General features: G+C 41.1%; 1 protein-coding gene across 1 annotated transcript in view; it reads right to left on the bottom strand.

The window, feature by feature from the left end:
* The window catches only part of gfod1 (glucose-fructose oxidoreductase domain containing 1), a 47205-nt gene extending 29901 nt beyond the window's left edge, over positions 1 to 17304 (bottom strand). Inside the window, exon 1 of the mRNA XM_023262605.3 lies at positions 16494 to 17304. Within this exon, the coding sequence (XP_023118373.1) occupies positions 16494 to 16746 (253 nt within the window). The 5' untranslated portion in view covers positions 16747 to 17304. The remainder of the gene's footprint in view (positions 1 to 16493) is intronic.
* Between the last annotated feature and the right edge of the window lie 220 nt (positions 17305 to 17524).

Genomic DNA, 17524 nt, shown 5'->3' with positions numbered 1-17524 from the left:
GTCTCTCTAATGTGGCCAAAAACATCACATGCTCAGGTTCTGTTTTAACGCTCGGACTCATCCTCTTGACTTCTTCACAGTCTTTGAACTATTCCTTCAAACACAGCAGATTTAAACTCCCCTTGTGGTCATCGATTAAACCACTAAAATGTATCTCCATGTAACATATTTACTTGTGTAGAAGTTTTTCCATGAAAACAGTCTGTTCCAGCCTTAAAATGACTTAAATGTAAGTCTACACCATTGTATCTTTTACAGTGTTAACACCTGTCCCTCCACCCAGCCCTTCAACACTTGCTGTACTTTGGGCACATAAGCTCAGCTATGACTCTAAAATCTACTCTATGATACAAGGTGATAAGTTGTAATATTAAAGTGATTCAGTTGTTCGAACCAGTTACTAATTCCAATGAAGAATAATGATAGAGAAAGTCTCACCCTGCTAGTTGACAGGATTTGTTCCTTAGGGTTATTACAAATGAAACCCTGGAAGTCTGAATCTGTGTTTTCAGACTGTTATCGGTACACTGCATTTTCAAGGTGGAAATGCTGAACCATGTTGACTGCTTATTTCACTCATGTTATCTCTTTCAGCATATAAAAAACATTACATGGACATGTTAATCAGACTAATCACATGCTTTTCACCACACTGTGACCTTTAAATGTAAATGGCTGCTTCTTGTACCTGCAGAGTCTGATCATTCCCTCTTACAGGCAGATGCACCTGCTCCTCAGCTGTTTATGGTTCTGGTCATACACTATCCCTGTGGCTGTTTGAGTCAGGGGAAGACTGCAGCTGAGGACAAGCTGGAAGGTTTTTTCAGGCAAAGACAAGAAGGATGGGAAGAGATATGAGTCATATACAGTAACATGAACCCAAAAGCAAGAGAATATTGTTGATATAAAGAGAAGGATGGGGTCTGGTCTCTCTGGACTGTATATCATATTCACTCTCTCTTACACGTGAGCACAGAATGAACGGTGAAGGTGAAGCGTTGCAGTTCTGCTTGCTGTTATCACAGGAAGTGATTGAGAGCAATCCTCAATGTCACACAAACACACAGTTTCCACCCAGAGTGCAACAGGAAGTGAGACACACTTTGCTGCGGTGTATCAACATATCACTTCCTTTTGCAGCTATTTGACTGTAAAGCTGCGTAATGCTTTACTCTACAAGGGGAAAGTTTGTTGTTTTCTTATTATTTAAGTTTAATCTAAAAGAGCATCCGTTGGACATGAAAATATAGCCAAAACAAAAGAAATAACAAGCAAAAAACATGCTGTAATAACCATATCAGTCCCAGAGGAACCACTTGATCAGAGGCTGTGACTGACAGTGGTGCCGCCTCCCTGCTGTCATATCTGCTGCTGCCTCTTGTTCTCAGTCCCCATTGGCCAATTAAGAAACACAGACAGGCGTATTCCTGAACACTGGCACATAAAGGACATCTGAACAAGCCTATAAAGGAACAGCTTCACCTTGGGAATACAGGATATAAAGCTGAGGACAGCAATTAAAGAGCTGCACAAAGTTAGTGGCACAGTGCACCAGTCAGCAAACACATTATAGACAATCATCACAAGTGTGGCAGAAGAGGACAGAGAGCACTGGTCAATGTGTTGGTGTAAGACAGAAATATTACACAAGTGATTTCCTAATACTGCAGCTGATTACACAGGTATCTCTGTTTTGGCATGCCACAGTTAGCTCAATCAGCGCACAAACAGTGAGAGGGAGTGTTTTCACCGGCTCATCAGTGAGGTATTTTAGGGTGGAAAAACATTAAGTTTGTAAGTTTATGCAGCTACATGTCATAACATGATGCTTTACTGCTGCTACACTACAAGATCACTTAGTGGAAAATTTCTGCAGCTTATCCAGTGGCCTCATTTTGCTTTAGTTTATATTGTGACTACGATTGGTATTTCAGTCATATAATAACAGGTGGTCTTATATGACCTCACTACCACATATATTACACGTGACACTATCTGAACCATGGTACCTGATCAAACAGGAAATGTGGCTGAAAGTTGTGGAAACTTTTCACCTCAAGTATTTTTAGTCAAATAACCACTTATCAAATCTTGGTTTCCATCTGTATCATACCACTTCGGTATGACCTTATCATGACATTCCTCTGCAAACTCAAACTAAATCGTCACTTTCAACATAAAATTCTGAATGGAAGCAGTAAGGCAGAAAGGCAACCACATGATTACAATGTACTGACCAAAGACTTTTTTTTCCCTACAATCACCAAAGCTAAAGAAGTGATCATTTGGAAACGTCAGGTCTGACTGCAAAGAGGGATTCTTCTGGATTTTTTTTTCGTAAACACAAGTAAAAGTACTTCTCAAAAATGGCTTTCCTTACATCAAAGAGCTGCTGGACAAGAAAACCTGGCAGCTGAGATGACCTTAAGGGTCTCTTACATTATACACATTCTTCTCTAGAGTCTAATCTTGCGTGTTAGACACCAAATAGTTCGATATCAGAATTGCACAACACCAAATAATGGATTCTCTTTTGTAAGAAATGGTATTCGTGCCTTTAGGAATGTTCCACAGATACAGATAATTTATGACAAGCAACTCTGAAGCTGTTCAACTTGTGGTGAACTAACACCTTACTAAGACACATAAGACACAGTATGTTTGTCTTTGTATTTAACATGGCACCTCTATCAGTTATGAATGAATTCAACCATGATGTCCAGCCCTAATTACTGGCAATGACTGCAATCTCAGTGGGTTCAACTTGTGGAGCAATCATCATTGATTTCTGCAGTTTTTCTGTCCTGACGTTTAAAAATAGTTTAAAACGTCCACTGCAAAAATATGCAGGCTGTTTAATGGCGATCTAAACCTTTGAGTGTGCTGCGACTGCAAGAACTAGCCCTGTAGAAGCTCTTACAGATCCTCTACCTAGTCCAGGGTAGGTTCACTACCAGCAAAAAGTTTGGACAGATTTTCTTATTCATGAGAAAATGTGTCGTCTGAGCAGCCCTAAAATAACTGCTATAGGATGCTCAACAGAGATTTGTTAAATTCAGAGGACGAGTGCCATTTCTCTGCCGTCTTGATGTCCTCATTGACATCTCCATCAGCATCCATGTAAAATTCATCACATCCTCCATCATTCTATTTCTTATGTGCTCATAGAACTGGAGTCACTGGAGATACCTTTGAAGCCTCCACCACTGATGTCGTACAATGGATAAAGTAGGACTAAAAAGGCAGATTGTGGGGCTGTTCCTGGAAACATTCTCACCACCTCACACCAGTCCTGCAGTGGAAAGCTCCCAGTGTTGCATCTCATCCTTTCACTCTCTCTCCAATCGTTTCCTGTCACCTCTCTACTATCCACCATCAAAAATAAAGGCAAAGGGTAAAGGAAACATCCTCCTCATCTTACAGATTAACCCTCTGATGCTAAGCTGTAAATCTCTGAAAGCCTGTCCTCCACTGCTCGACTCAAATTTAATAATAGAGGAAAAATCCTCATTAAGACCCCAGTCGAATAATACAGAGATATTCCATATGGAAAGCCTGCCTCGATCCGGTCCTATATGAACAGCTCGCCCTCTCTCCTGCCCTCAGATTTAATAACACAATGTGGTTCCTCATTCAAAGCCTGAACCCCAAGTTCACCGCCATACAACAGTTCCTTATAGGTCCATGCAGAAGAAAGACGGGACCTTGAAGGGGCGGGGACGAGGAGGTTTTCTACTTTGCCATTTTCTACAGGAATGCTCACTTGTCAGTGGTGGGCTGAAAGAGCCTCCCCCATCCAGCCATTCATCTGACATACAAAGGCAATTTCACAGGAAGACAAGCTTTCTCTCCGCCATTCTTCCTCACTGCTCCTCATCGTCTTTCCGTCCAGTCCTCTCTCACACACACTCATTCACACACACACTCTCAGGCCGTCATTAGCATGTTAATGGACGTCCAGGAGAACATGAACATGAACCAGTGGGAAACTTGTGCTGAAAAAACAAGCACAGATACTGAGAAAGAAGGGATGGGATTGGCAGCATATCTCCCTAGCTGAGTAATTCTCCTGCCTGACTCCGTCTGAGAGGGTTGTTGATTGGTCTGGATCTAAACCACTTGCAAACACAGCTCAACATAAAGGCCCTTAATCCATCAGGCTGATGAATACAAGAAAAGCCACCATGGAGAAAATGGAGCTACGTTTTCTGGATTGGAAAGTGTTTCCAAGCCTGGTTACAGTCATAATTTAATTGTTGTCTTTAAGGCTTTTTGTAAATGTAACTTGGGCTAGCTGACTGACTAATAAATTAGAAATAGCCTGTGCATGACATAAAGTCTTCTCAAAAGTTAACAATGCATAATCTTGCATTTGTCTATGTTTGTATTTCTTATTAAATTCAAGCAAATTATCATTATTATTATTATTATTATTATTATTATTATTATTATTATTATTATTATTATTATTATTAATATTAATAATAATAATAATAATAATAATAATAATAATAATAATAATAATAATAAAATCAGTAGATACTTTATCATTGGTGTTTTTAGCTGTATACTTCAGAATTTAGGTTAAAAAAAAAGTTATTTTTCTGCTGTGATTCCACCATTTATCTCAATGTCCAAGAAAAAACAATGCTTGTGTGTCGGCAACCATTCAAATAATTGTAACCATCTTCAAAGAATACATCTACGTCAAATGACCACTGCTGGGAAGACAAACGGTAAACAGAGGAGCTGGTCTGTGACAGCACTCATCAGACACTCACAATGCAGTCCTGAGATCCCTGCTCAGGCAGTTTGAGGCCTCTCCACAGCTGGGCTCTACTTAGCCTGTGTCTACAACACTTTAGCTCTTGTGTCTTTAAGGTCCCCAAACTAACTCGTAGGCAGACAATATGTTACATGGTGATGTAGGAACAGAAGAAAAACCTTAATTTCAAATGAAGCACTTCAGGCAAGTAAGAAGCAGAGGTTTCAGTAGAAAAGGTTTGCAGAAGGTTGACATGCACAAAAACAACAGATACATAAGAAACTGAAGAAAAGGGAAAAACCCAAAAAGCAGAATATTGCCTCTTTAAATGACTGGGAAATCCCCCTTGTCATTTTGAACTGAAGTAACCTTTCAATGAGTGGTGACACATATTCAACAAGCTCTAGCTTACTAGCTAACATTTTCAAAGTGGAATTCAAACTGAACAGCACAATTTATCTTCCTAAATGTTCAATGTTGTAAAAGACAGGAGTTTTTGAATAACTAACATTCGAGACATTTTTCACAAAGGGCTTAATAAGATTAAAGTTTTTCTCAACTGCTGTTGATGAAACTAATTTCGGCTAGGCTAACTCGCCTGGATTTTTTGAAAGCAAGCTAGTTAGCCAACTTGCTAGCTGTCCTTTTCTTAGTGAAAAGAAAATTAGCTTCCCAGCACAACATACCTTTCTCATAGCAGTTATTTTAACATTAAACAGTAAGTAAACACAAGAGTTCCTATTGACAATAATTACAGCTCTGTACCCACACATTAACGTCATCAGTAACACCTGTGTTTACCTGCTCTTTAATGTCAAAATGACTGCTGTCAATGAGATCTGATTTTGTTAATGTGATGTTAATTGGTGAATGTCATAAAGGGACAGATTCTTTCATTAAAAGTACATAACGTACGTAACACTAGGAGGGCATAACCACCATACTGACATGTCAGTTCTTTTGGCTGCTAGTAACAAAGTTTGTTTGTTCAGGTTCTGGAAGCATTTCCACAAATCCAGTCCAGAAATAGTTTAATGCCCCTTTTAAAAATAAAAAAACATCCAAAAAAGAACACAACATAGAATTAACACTTCTCTAAAATTTCTGCTTCAACAGACACCAGCTGGGAACAGTATCTCTTTCTGTATATTCTGTATATTTAGGGTCTAATAGCCCTTTAAACAAGCTCAATGGGCTGCCAAAGACCTCATCACCGGTGGGAAGTGCAGTTGCACAAGAGCATCAGCGGTGGAACATGTATTTATGATGACGCCTGCTTGCCCTTTGCAGTAGGGTTATAAATAGCGCTGTGCCTTTGGGTGGCCCTTCAGAGCGGGTGTCTGAGGGCTCATCACAGTGCTGACAAACCAATGCTATGATTCGCTGCATGCCAACAATAATAAAAATAAAACTCACGCTGATGTCACATGCTGTTTATGATGAGCTCTCATATGATGATGGCAGCTTACTAAAACATTAATACCTATGTGCACATATCCATAGGGGTTACTAAATCATTCAGAACACCTCATCCTGCTCACTGCTGGGTTTCAGCCTGCATGGTGTCTCATGATTATCCTCCATCATGTGCTCATGGCTGACATGTTAAAGACATCACACAGACTGTGGCAGAATTTGATGTGAATACAATACTTTAGAAGAATTATTTAATAGCTGTCAACAGGTCTTGAAACAGTGCATCTGTGACACATCATCCTGCATGTGACAGATCTGTGACAGATCATCTCTTTCAATTAAGGTTGCGGAAAAAATACTGGGTTTCATAATCAAATTTAAATTTTCATGATTGTCAATCTGTCCAAAAAAAAAAAAAAAACTCATATGAAGGAGGCCAGTCATTAATCAACCTCACAGCATACTCTCCTATATCTCATTAATATTCCAACAATTATTTCGTTCTCTCTTGTCTGTGTGAAATAATGGGAAACTATATTAAGCAACAGGACACTCCTATTGTGTTACAGCCAGTCTTGAGGCAACTTAAAGGAACACTCCCTGATTGTGTTACAGCTCCAAGTGGTACTCAAGTTAAGTCTCAGCTCTGTATCACAGGTAGTTGTTGTTGGCTGCCTGGAGGCAGTGCAACAGAGTACAATTATTTTAATCTAATTTATTTTTAGATGATGTATCACTTCATTAGACCAAAAGTCTTGTAGAGTTGCACACTGAGAACTGTAACACAACATAGGTGTGTTAGCTACTGATGACAGTGACCCTGATGAAAACCTGTTAATTGTTTATTACAATGTGAAATAAAAGCATTTTAACTCAAACTGCATGCTTTGGATGGTTCAGTAAGAGACATGCATTTTAATTTTTGGTATTAAGGTCATATTTCACTCATACAAAGACCCTTCCACAAGATAGTCTAAATGATTGTTTCTTCACTGTGAAGAGAGAATATCCAGTATATTAAGTATATGTAATAAAATAACTGATCAAATAAATTAAGTTATAAACATTTAAGGCTCGTAAGTTGATTCAGTTGTGACATATAATAAGCAGACACAGAGCAATTTTAGCCTTTACTTGGGTGTTTGTGTCCAACATATGCTCTACTTTTAGCTCTGTTTTTGGTCTCCACCACCACCCAAAGGAAATATCTGACTCTGTAGCTGCTTAACACTATTAACTAGAAAAACACTCAGACAGTGCAGTACTCCGCCAAGGCTGCTCAGTCATTGTATCATTTCCGACGGCTGAAATAATTTTTAAAATTGTGGATCCAGACTATAAGCCGCATCACTGCCAAAATGTAATCAATTGATCCTTGTGTCATTTCTGACCTTCCCTGAAAATTTCATCCAAATCCATTAATACATTTTTGAGTAATGTTGCTAACAGACCGACAGACCAATGCCGATCATCACATAACTCTGCTGAGGCTCTGCCTCCTTGGTGGAGTAACAATGTGAAAACAAGGCTGAAGAGAGGACTGAACCCAAATGGTACAGCTGTGGACATTAAAACCAAAACAATGAGCTCAAAGATGCTAAAATATTCCACAGCCCTAAGAGGAGCTGACTGTCTGTCGGTTTGTCACTGTGAGCAACATCCTTTCTGTTGTACATAATCATTTGACCTACTGCTCACATAAAAATACAGGTTAGAGAGATGACTAATTGCCCAAACTGCCCATCTATGAGCATTAGATGCTATTCTTAGTGCAGTCCAGTTGGCAGCAATGAGCAAGCGTCTGGCTGTACAGCTCAATACACACTGAGCAGACATCTGATGCCTTCTATCACTGACATGAGAGTTCAGATTAATGCTGGATATAGTTTAAAAAAGGTCAGAGGAAGCTTTTCCACAGTTCTTTTGATTTCACTGTATGCTTGTATCTGATCCAGACGGATGAACCCACCCTGATGTGATGATTCTGATGCAGAAAACACACTAAATGTGGTTTTGTGCTCAGCAGTCATATGGGATCAGACAGTATATCATCATGCAGGGTTGCCTGACCTTTTCAACTGACTTGTGGTTTGTGTTTCATTTTTACTTGATGATTTTGTTTCACAATCATATAAATTATGAAACAAAGCAACAAAGGGGATTTTACACACGTCATGGGTTGAATGAGCTTCTGCGCCTGTTGCTAATTGTGGTAAAACGGTCGTGGTGATGCAAAGCTGAGCTGAACGACTCCTCTCCCACCACTTCCTCCTCCCACCCTCAAAACCAAACTGCACAAAGGGACAGAAAGTGCACCTGAAACTCTCGCTCATGTTACATTTCAGTTCAGCTCTCAGATTCCCTCCCAGCATTTGGCCCACAACCACACACCCCGCTGCACAAAAGCATGAAAACTCACTAGAAGAAACAAAACAACAACTTGGTTCATCAAGTTATTTTTTGACTGATAAAGTACAAGTACAAGAGTAATCAATAAATAATAGTTATTAGTTTGGCTGTAGTAATCCAACATTATTCTGAACTCTTTCAGTGTTTTGACAGAAAAAGGACAACTTACAAGCTTTTTCCAGAGCTTTGCAACACATCATAAACCCATATGTCCATTAACTCTGGTGCATTAAAGCTGGACGGCTTCATGTGGGGACACCTAAGAAGCTTTTCACAGCCTTTTGATTGATGCCTTAAAACAGAAACAACCTTGTAATCTGTAAACCTATAAGATATAAAGCCAGGGTAGTAGCCTTCTCATTTTTCTTGCACCAATGTCTTCACAAGCCTTAAACCCAAGATGAGGTTAAAGGTCCATGAACAATAAACATCATCTGCTTGAAGAGACATAACTAATTCTACTGCCACACCTACAATCTACCATACTACTCTATAGCTCAAATTAGGCTCTGAATACTACAGTATGTTGGGAATTCTGATGTAAGCTCCAATCTCTTCTGGTTTGTGAAATCACACTTTTTTTAACCATTAATAGTGGCCAAAAAATGCTACAGGCTCACATAAGTCTGTTTTTGAAGGCAGCTCAGTGTTTGTGTGAGGTTCCCTCCACTGCTGCTGCCTCCTGCACACTGAAAGCCTGAGTGACATCAGATGCCTCAGGAATGCCATAGTAGTAAGAAAGAGAAACAAGGGGGAAAAAACTGTAAGAAATCCCTATGGAAGGAGAGATGCTGCTCAACAAGCCTGGCTGGTTTGCTGTAATGAGACCAAGTTTGCTTAACTATGCAGGCAAAACCTGCAGAGCAGTGTCTTATTGACTTATACTGTTGTTTTTCCATTTTCCTCATTGCTCCAAGTCCCTGCGGTTAACATAAGCATTTAATCACCAGGCCTGAGTGAGTGGAGGAGCCAGACTGAGAACATAATGCAGAGAAGGGTGGCTGGTTAATGTAAACTGTACATAATTAATAGTTACATTGTGTATTCAGTGCAATAATTGAATGAAAAATAAACAACCTGATAAATTGTGATGTGAAATAATACTAATATATGGCTGCTATTTGTTACTGCAAGTATCTTACAGCTGTGGACAAGTGATGAGACAACATGGACACATGGTCCCTCAAACCTGGTACATACACTACCAGTCAAAGTTTGGACACACCTTCTCATTTAATGCTTTGTCTTTATTTTCACGACTATTTACATTGCAGATTCTCACTGAAGGCATCAAAACTATGAATGAACATGTGGAATTATGCTGTAAACAAAAAAGTTTGAAATAAGTCAAAACATGTTTTATATTTTAGATTCTACTATAGAAGTAGCCGCCCTTTGCTTTGATTACTGCTTTGCACACTCTTGGCATTCTCTTGAAATAAAAATCATTAAATGAGAAGATATGTCCAAATTTTTGACTGGTAGTGTATGTGGAAGACACCCACATCTTCTCATCTCTTTCTCATCACTTTACATCTATTTGTATTCAGTTTACATCTCTTTTCAGTGACTGTTCATTTCATCGTGTTTCTATTTGTAGCAGTTTGATTGTTAACAGTCAGTCTAGAGCAGGAGCCCTGAGTGTGGTAGGCCTGTTCAGTAATCAGTCAACAGTGGTAGAAGTAACATGGATCATACAGTCTGTTTATAAGCTCAATAATAATTTGTTAAAAATTTATGTACAAGGACTTTTAGGTTGTTGGTGTAATTTAGGGATGTTCCAAATTACCTGGCATAGCCTAATTTTACTTGCAAAGTTTAAACAGACAATATTCAGTATTCAGATAGACCCTTCAGGGAGCAGCTCTATGTCAAACTAACATGAGCTAAAAGTCAAATAAACTACTGGTGACTGTCTTCACATTCTTCTGTAGAAATAGTGTGATCACACTTACTAAGTGAGCTCATGAGGTAAGCAATAATCCAGCCACAGGCTGATTACTATCAGCTCTCACACTCCAACAGAACGGGAAGTGAGTTGTGCAGCCTCACACAGCTGCTGCTCCGGTCACTGACTAAGACTTCAGCCGTCACAGTGACACTGGAAGTTTGGCTGATGACTGCTGGTGACACTCCAACGGTCAACTGATATTAATGCACATGCATTTTCATCAGTTTCTATGAAGTGGAGTTTCCCCACTGCTTTCTAAAATCAGACATTTTGGCTGAGATCCTGTGACTACCTTCCACATGTGTTCATTTCAATAAATGTTAAACTCGATATTAATGAACACCACTCAGACAAAAGCATAAAAACATAGTGATCTAAGAACCATCAAAGTTTAGGTTCAGTCTTTGTTTTCCATTTTTGTTTGTTTCTGACTTGTTTTGTAGCTTTGCAGAAATATACATCCCCACCTCAGGCTGTATATAAAAGCTAGACGCAGCCACTGTGACGTCACCCATGCCCACTGTGGATTATTCTGTTGATTAGTTTCTCAATTAATCGATTAGTTGTTTGGTGTATTAAATGCCAGAAATGTTGTTTTTAAAAAACAGACTGAACAAGCAAGGAGCGGATCTGACTGAGATCTTGAAGTAGAGTGACACAGTAGCAGGTTGCCATTTACAAGACAGCTTCACCCTAAAATATACCCTGCTTTATCATCTATTTGACTCAACATGGGACCATCCTTTTCTAAAAGAGCATCATGCTGCATTAAAGGAGACTTGAAACTAATGATTGAGACCATAAACTCATTAGGAAACTGTTTACTGAGGTGATAAATAAAGTGATAAGTGGGGTGATTTTCTCATAGACTTTAATTCAATCAGACTTCTCTCTGCAACCACAGAAGTTGCCCCCTGCTTGCTGGTAGAAGGAATGCAGGCTACGGCCATCTTTTATATATATTCATCGCTTCAATTAGCATTCTGACGGTCTTCTTAGCTATCTGTTGTGGCTTCTTTGATAACGCATAGTTTTTCTGACAGATGCTGCATTTTAATTTTTGATTCATCAAACTTCACTTCAATACCCAGATTTAGAACATTTGATGAGCAGGACCACATACGTACCATCAACAGTGTGGCTGTCATAAGGAGGACAGAATGAATTTATGAAACCACTGACCTAACAGTTTACACTCTGGGTCATGTGCTGCATAATTTATATCCTAAATTGCATCCTTTGTGATTTGTTAATTGTATTGTTTGAAACTGTGACTTTGATTTGAAGCTGACTCATTGTTTAGCCCTAGTTTTTACTCACTCTTCTTAGCATGTTAGCATGTAGCTGGTAGTTTGTTTAGTTGCACAGTAACTACAATAAAGACTAGTATCACACAAATTTCTAATGTTTTTTGTGTCCTTATTAAACATGTCCACACAAATATGTGGATTTTTAATGGGTTCCATTTAACCTGTATTTAAATTTGTCAAAACTTGATTTAAACTCTGGAATAAAAAACACTGATGAACTGTTCAGCTCATTTTTTGAGCATAAATGCAAACATTATCTGAATCCTGCTTCTACAGTGACAGGTTTTGTTAATTTTTTAGTAGTTTTCAGCTGTTGGTCAGAAAAAACAAGCAACTTAAAGATGTCAGCTTGAACTGTAGGAAAGTTTTTTCTTACATTTTAAAGACATGTCATTTAAAAAAAATAACAGCTTAATCCGGACTGAAAATAATAAGTAGCTGCAACAATTAATAATTTTACGTGACTGTTGTCCTGTAAATTGACCTGCCTGCCTTAAACACAGTGAACTCCAAAACTACACATTCTGAAAAGCCCTATTTCTGTCTAATTATGGAGCTTGAGTTCAACAGAATTTGCAAACACTGCTCTGCGCTTGGCATCCAACAGAGCACAAACAGGACTGGACCCAGACTTGGCTGGGAGGCCGAGGAAGAGAGGTGGGAGGGAAGGAACAGGCAGCGCTCACACAATGAAGCTATGAGGAAATGAGCAGAGAGGAAAGAGAGAAAGAATGGCCACTGACAGGCCTGCAGCGGCTGGTGTTCAGGTTGAGTCAAGTTCACTGGGACACGATCAGCGATTCTGGCTTTCGATCAGCTGGCTGGTGAAACCTTCATACTTTGGTCATGTCTGGACTTCACACAACTTAATGCATCAGTGTGGAGACAAAGTCATGTCTTGTGTTTGTACTTGTGTGTGTGCAGCCTGTGATTTAGTGTGTGCAGGTACAGAACACGCTGAGAAATGTACAGTCATGGTATGAACAAACATTATCTACTGCAGATCAGGCCCGGCCCTCCTGTTAGCTCTCGCTGCCACTCCACAGGCTTCACTGAAGCAAACAAGGCAGCAGTGTGAGAATGAATGGAGCCACAGAGGCCTTATCTTGATGCTGGGATGCCAAGGTAGAACTTGTACACTGGGACTCACCAACCACACCGACATGGGGAAGTCTAATATGCACACACCTGTTTGAACCAGGCTGTCTGTGTGACTAAATGTGCCGGTTGTAAGGAAATATTTCTAACAGTTGGCAGCATCATGTCTGATAACACCACCAAGACATTCACCTGAAGGAAAAGAAGCATCTCTGAACATGAATCCAGTCGGAAGACCTGCTTCAAACACAGTTACACAACGCTGCCCTTCATCCCAGTCCCTCACATTTAGAGCGAACACAGGACACTCAGTCAACTCTCTGCTAGTCTGATCCATAGCCACTACAGTAATATAATATGGGATAATTGAGTCGGAGTGTATCAAGAGAAAATGTTGGACGCTTATTCTTCAATACACTGACTTTCAGATGTTTGCAGTAGGAGTCAACTATCACATGCCTTCCAATTAGCAACATCATCATTTTTTTAAACCATCCATCCATTATCTGTACGCCGCTTAATCCTCATTAGGGTCGTGGGGTGCTGGAGTCTATTCCAGCTGACTGAGGGTGAAGGCAGAGGACACCTTGACAGGTAACAGTCTATCACAGGGCTACACATAGAGATACACAATCACACTCACATTCAAACCTATGGACAATTTAGAATCACCAATTAACCTCAGCATATTTTTGGACTGTGGGAGGAAGCTGGAGAACCTGGAGAAAACCCATGCAGTTGATAGAACATACAAACTCCATGCAGAAAGATCCCAGGCTAGGACGTGAACCGGGAATCTTCTAGCTGCAAGGCGACAGCGCTAACCACCAAGCTACTGTGCAGCCCATGATAAATTAATTTGACATTTAAAAGAAATCTGTCTGATGCAGCTGCCCGTCTCTGTCCAGAGTCAGTCTGGGGGTCTCACCCACAGACAAGACGAATAATAGCCAGTCAACAATGTTGAGTTTGTTTTCAGATTAAACATATGGAAAATACGGGTGCCCGTATAGCTCAACGCGTTGAGCGGGTGACCCATGTACAGGGGCTGGTCCCCGACACAGCTGGCCCGGGTTCGATTCCCGCTCGCGGCCCTTTGCTGCATGTCTTCCCCCGACTCTTCTCCCCTGTTTCCTGTCTCTCTCTCACTGCGCCTATCTAATAAAGCCCAGTAAGGCCAAAAAAATTACTTTAAAAAAAAAAAAAAAAAAAACATATGGAAAATACAAATTAACAAAGGCATCCCTGTGGAGTTTCCATTTTTCAAAATTTTGACAGCAAGATTTTAATTTTTACTGCAAATGTATATACCAGTTCTTGTATTTCTTGACAGCTAATAATCAGTATCAGCCCCACCAGATGGTCCCTGGTTAACAGTCTGTACTCTTATACCGCTTGGAAGACAAATGACAACGATTCTATGCTACAGATGTTACAGCTACAACATGAATTCCACCTTCAGGTCCATTAAGTAGCTTTTCTGGAGTTTTTGATCACTATATCACATGATCCTCATCAGCAGAGGGACTTTTCCAAGTTGTCATGGAACGGTAGATGTTCAGACTTTCACATTTGTCACATCTGCTCATGAAGATCACGTGATGTGATCAAAAGCTTCAACAAATCACAGGTGGCCCTGTAGCACAACAGGTTGAGCAGGTGACCCATAAACATGGGCTATAGTCCCCAGTGCAGTGGTCAAGGGTTCAAGTCTGACTCATGGCCATTTCCTACATCTTCTCCCCATGTTTCCTGTCTCTCTCTCCAAAAAGTCCCCAAAATTATTGAAAAATAAAAGAGCTTCACTAAATCAGAAGGAAATTCTGATTTGGTTTGAAGAAAAGAAGGGATTTCTGCCTTTTTTGCTGCAGTTTTCACTTTCTTAACCAATGTGGTGATGATTCTTTTACTTTACTTATTATCTATTAGTCTGTTAAATGTAAGTTTAATGATTTATTATTCTGTTTAACTGGATTGCCCTTGTGGTGTAGAGGTGACGAAACTTACCTGTCATTACACTAATGACTAAAACCTGTCGAACACATAGAGGTAAATGCTGTCAGTGGGCCTTGCTAGGAGATAACTTTCTAAATATTTCACAGATATTTTCAGGTTGATAACTACTGAGAATAAATGCCAGTAAATACCACAAATTTGCTTCTGGTCTGTTTCATGTCAACATTAATGCCTAGATCTGAGACTGTTGATCAAACAAACAGTCGGAAGATTCTTATCTCATCACAGTCCTGCAGCTCTTCTGTAGCAAAGATGCAATACGTGCATCCAGACAGAACCCATTTCCTCCCTGGATGTTTTGCATCTTTGTTTTTCACTCACAAACCTGACCTATTAGAGCTCTGTGCCAGCTGAGCTCTGTGCCAAACTGCAGGGAGAAATAAAGCCTGTGTGGAGTAGAGCTCAGTGGTCCTTGCCACCATTCTTTCACAGCAGCTCTGAATGTGATCTCCAAAATAAGCTGCATTGCTCCAGATTTAAACTAGAACAACTTCTCTCTGTGTGCCTGCATTCAGGCTACCTCCTCTCTGAGGGCTGGTATGGCTGACAGTTTCACTAGCACAGGTCAAGTCTGCTGTTTGACCAAGCACATTGTTTCTCAGAGAGTCTGCATATACTCCCATTTAACCTCCATCACCTCCACAGTCAGGCTATTACACAACATCTGCACCATGCAGGAGCAGCATGCTAGAGATGGATAATCACTGATAACAGTCTCTACAGTGTGCTGTCAGAGAAGGTCACAAGGTCAAACTTCATGTTCTGTGCACATACACTACCGTTCAAAAGTTTGGGGTCATCCAGGCAATGTCATGTTCTCCATAAAAACTCACCCTATTCATGTGCTAAAATAATTGCACAAGGGTTTTCTAATCATAGATGAGCCTTTCAACACCATTAGCTATCACAATGTAGCATTAGAACGCAGGAGTGATGGTTGCTGGAAATGTTCCTCTGTACCCCTATGTAGATATTCCATTAAAAATCAACCATTTCCAGCTAGAATAGTCATTTACCACATTAACAATGTGATGGATTTCTGATTAATTTAATGTTATATTCATTGAAAAAAAATTGCTTTTCTTTCAAAAATAAGGACATTTCTAAGTGACCCCAAGCTTTTGAACGGTAGTGTAGATAATCACTAATACTGCATCTCTTCAATGTGCTGTCAGAGAAGGTCACAAGGTCAACCACATGTTCTGTGCACAGAGATGAAACAATAAACCACCTGCACAGGTTGACACCAGGAGAGAAGATGTTCAGAAGCACATCAGCTCCATGTTCAGACCTGTCAGCTGCTGCTCCATCAGTCCTCATGAACAACCACACCTGTTACCTACACTCTGCTGCAGTACGCTAAGAGTTGGCAGAGCTGGTGTGTCTGTTGCTCAGCAGCTACACCAGGCCTGCAGCAGCATCCTGCAGCAGCATCCTGCAGCAGCATCCTGCAGCAGCATCCTGCAGCAGCATCCTGCAGCAGCATCCTGCAGCAGCATCCTGCAGCAGCAGCAGCAGCAGGACTCACCCAGCGTTTTCACTGCGATCTGCCTCGTCAGAGGCGGCGGCAGGTTGATGCAGACCAGATCCACGTCCTGATGCAGCAGCACGTCGTCGATCCGGTTGGTGTAAAATGGTACGTTCATCTCCTTGGCCAGCTCCTCCGCCTCCTCCTGCGTCCGGCCCCACAGCGCTTTGACGGCGAAGCCCTCGTTCTTGAGCAGCGGGATGATCACCCTGGCGGTCAGGCTGGTGCCGAACACGCCGACCCCGGGAAGCATGGCGGGGGTTTGTTCGTCCGACTCGGTTCTGTCTGTTTTCAGTTCGTCTCTGCAGCTCCGGGTGAAGCCAGAGCTGCTGCTGCTGCAGCGGCTGAACGGAGGGAAGCGGCGGCTGGGACCGTCAGGTTGGCCATCCACCTGCAGTCCAACAGCCGCTCTGCTGCATTCTCTCGGAGCTCCTGGTCTACGGTCCGGCCTCAACTGCTGCTGTTCCCCGGTAGAATAATCCGGAGAGAGACGGGGATGGAGTCAGGCGTTAAAAAGAAGAATTCAAATGCACCATTCCGGTCTGAGCCTCGTCCACTGACAGCGAGCGGCGCACCGACTGCGCCAAGCGGCAGAGGGCATGTCACCTCCTCCCTCCGTCCTGTTGTTCTGCTCCCGGCCGGACTCCCCTCCAGCTGCGGCTGGAAGGCCCCGGTGCCCCGGTGTGCTGGATGTGACGGCGGGGTGACAGAAGCAGCGCCGTTGGTCTGAGTCCGCTCCCCGGAGGATCCCCCAGCAGCAGCAGCGTTATTATACTGAAGGAGACTATTGATGTTCAGCTCAGACAGACCTGCTGTCAAGGTACACACTATGACTGAAAGAGCTTCCGGCAGCGTCCTTTCAACATAAAAGCTTTACTGATGCAACTATGCATCAGCAAGTGAACTCCAGAAATTTAAGTCCCTCTGTGGTCATTAATTTATCCCCAAACACTAATACCTGTGTGTCAACATGACATACTTAAACGTTTTGAAGATGATTTATTTGTGTCTTAAAATATATTAGATGTAGC

This window comes from Amphiprion ocellaris, chromosome 22 (genome assembly GCF_022539595.1).
Source record: "Amphiprion ocellaris isolate individual 3 ecotype Okinawa chromosome 22, ASM2253959v1, whole genome shotgun sequence".
Taxonomy (NCBI): Eukaryota; Metazoa; Chordata; class Actinopteri; family Pomacentridae; genus Amphiprion; species Amphiprion ocellaris.
The sequence above is the reverse complement of the archived record's forward strand: the minus strand, read 5'-3'. Positions and strand labels throughout refer to the sequence as shown.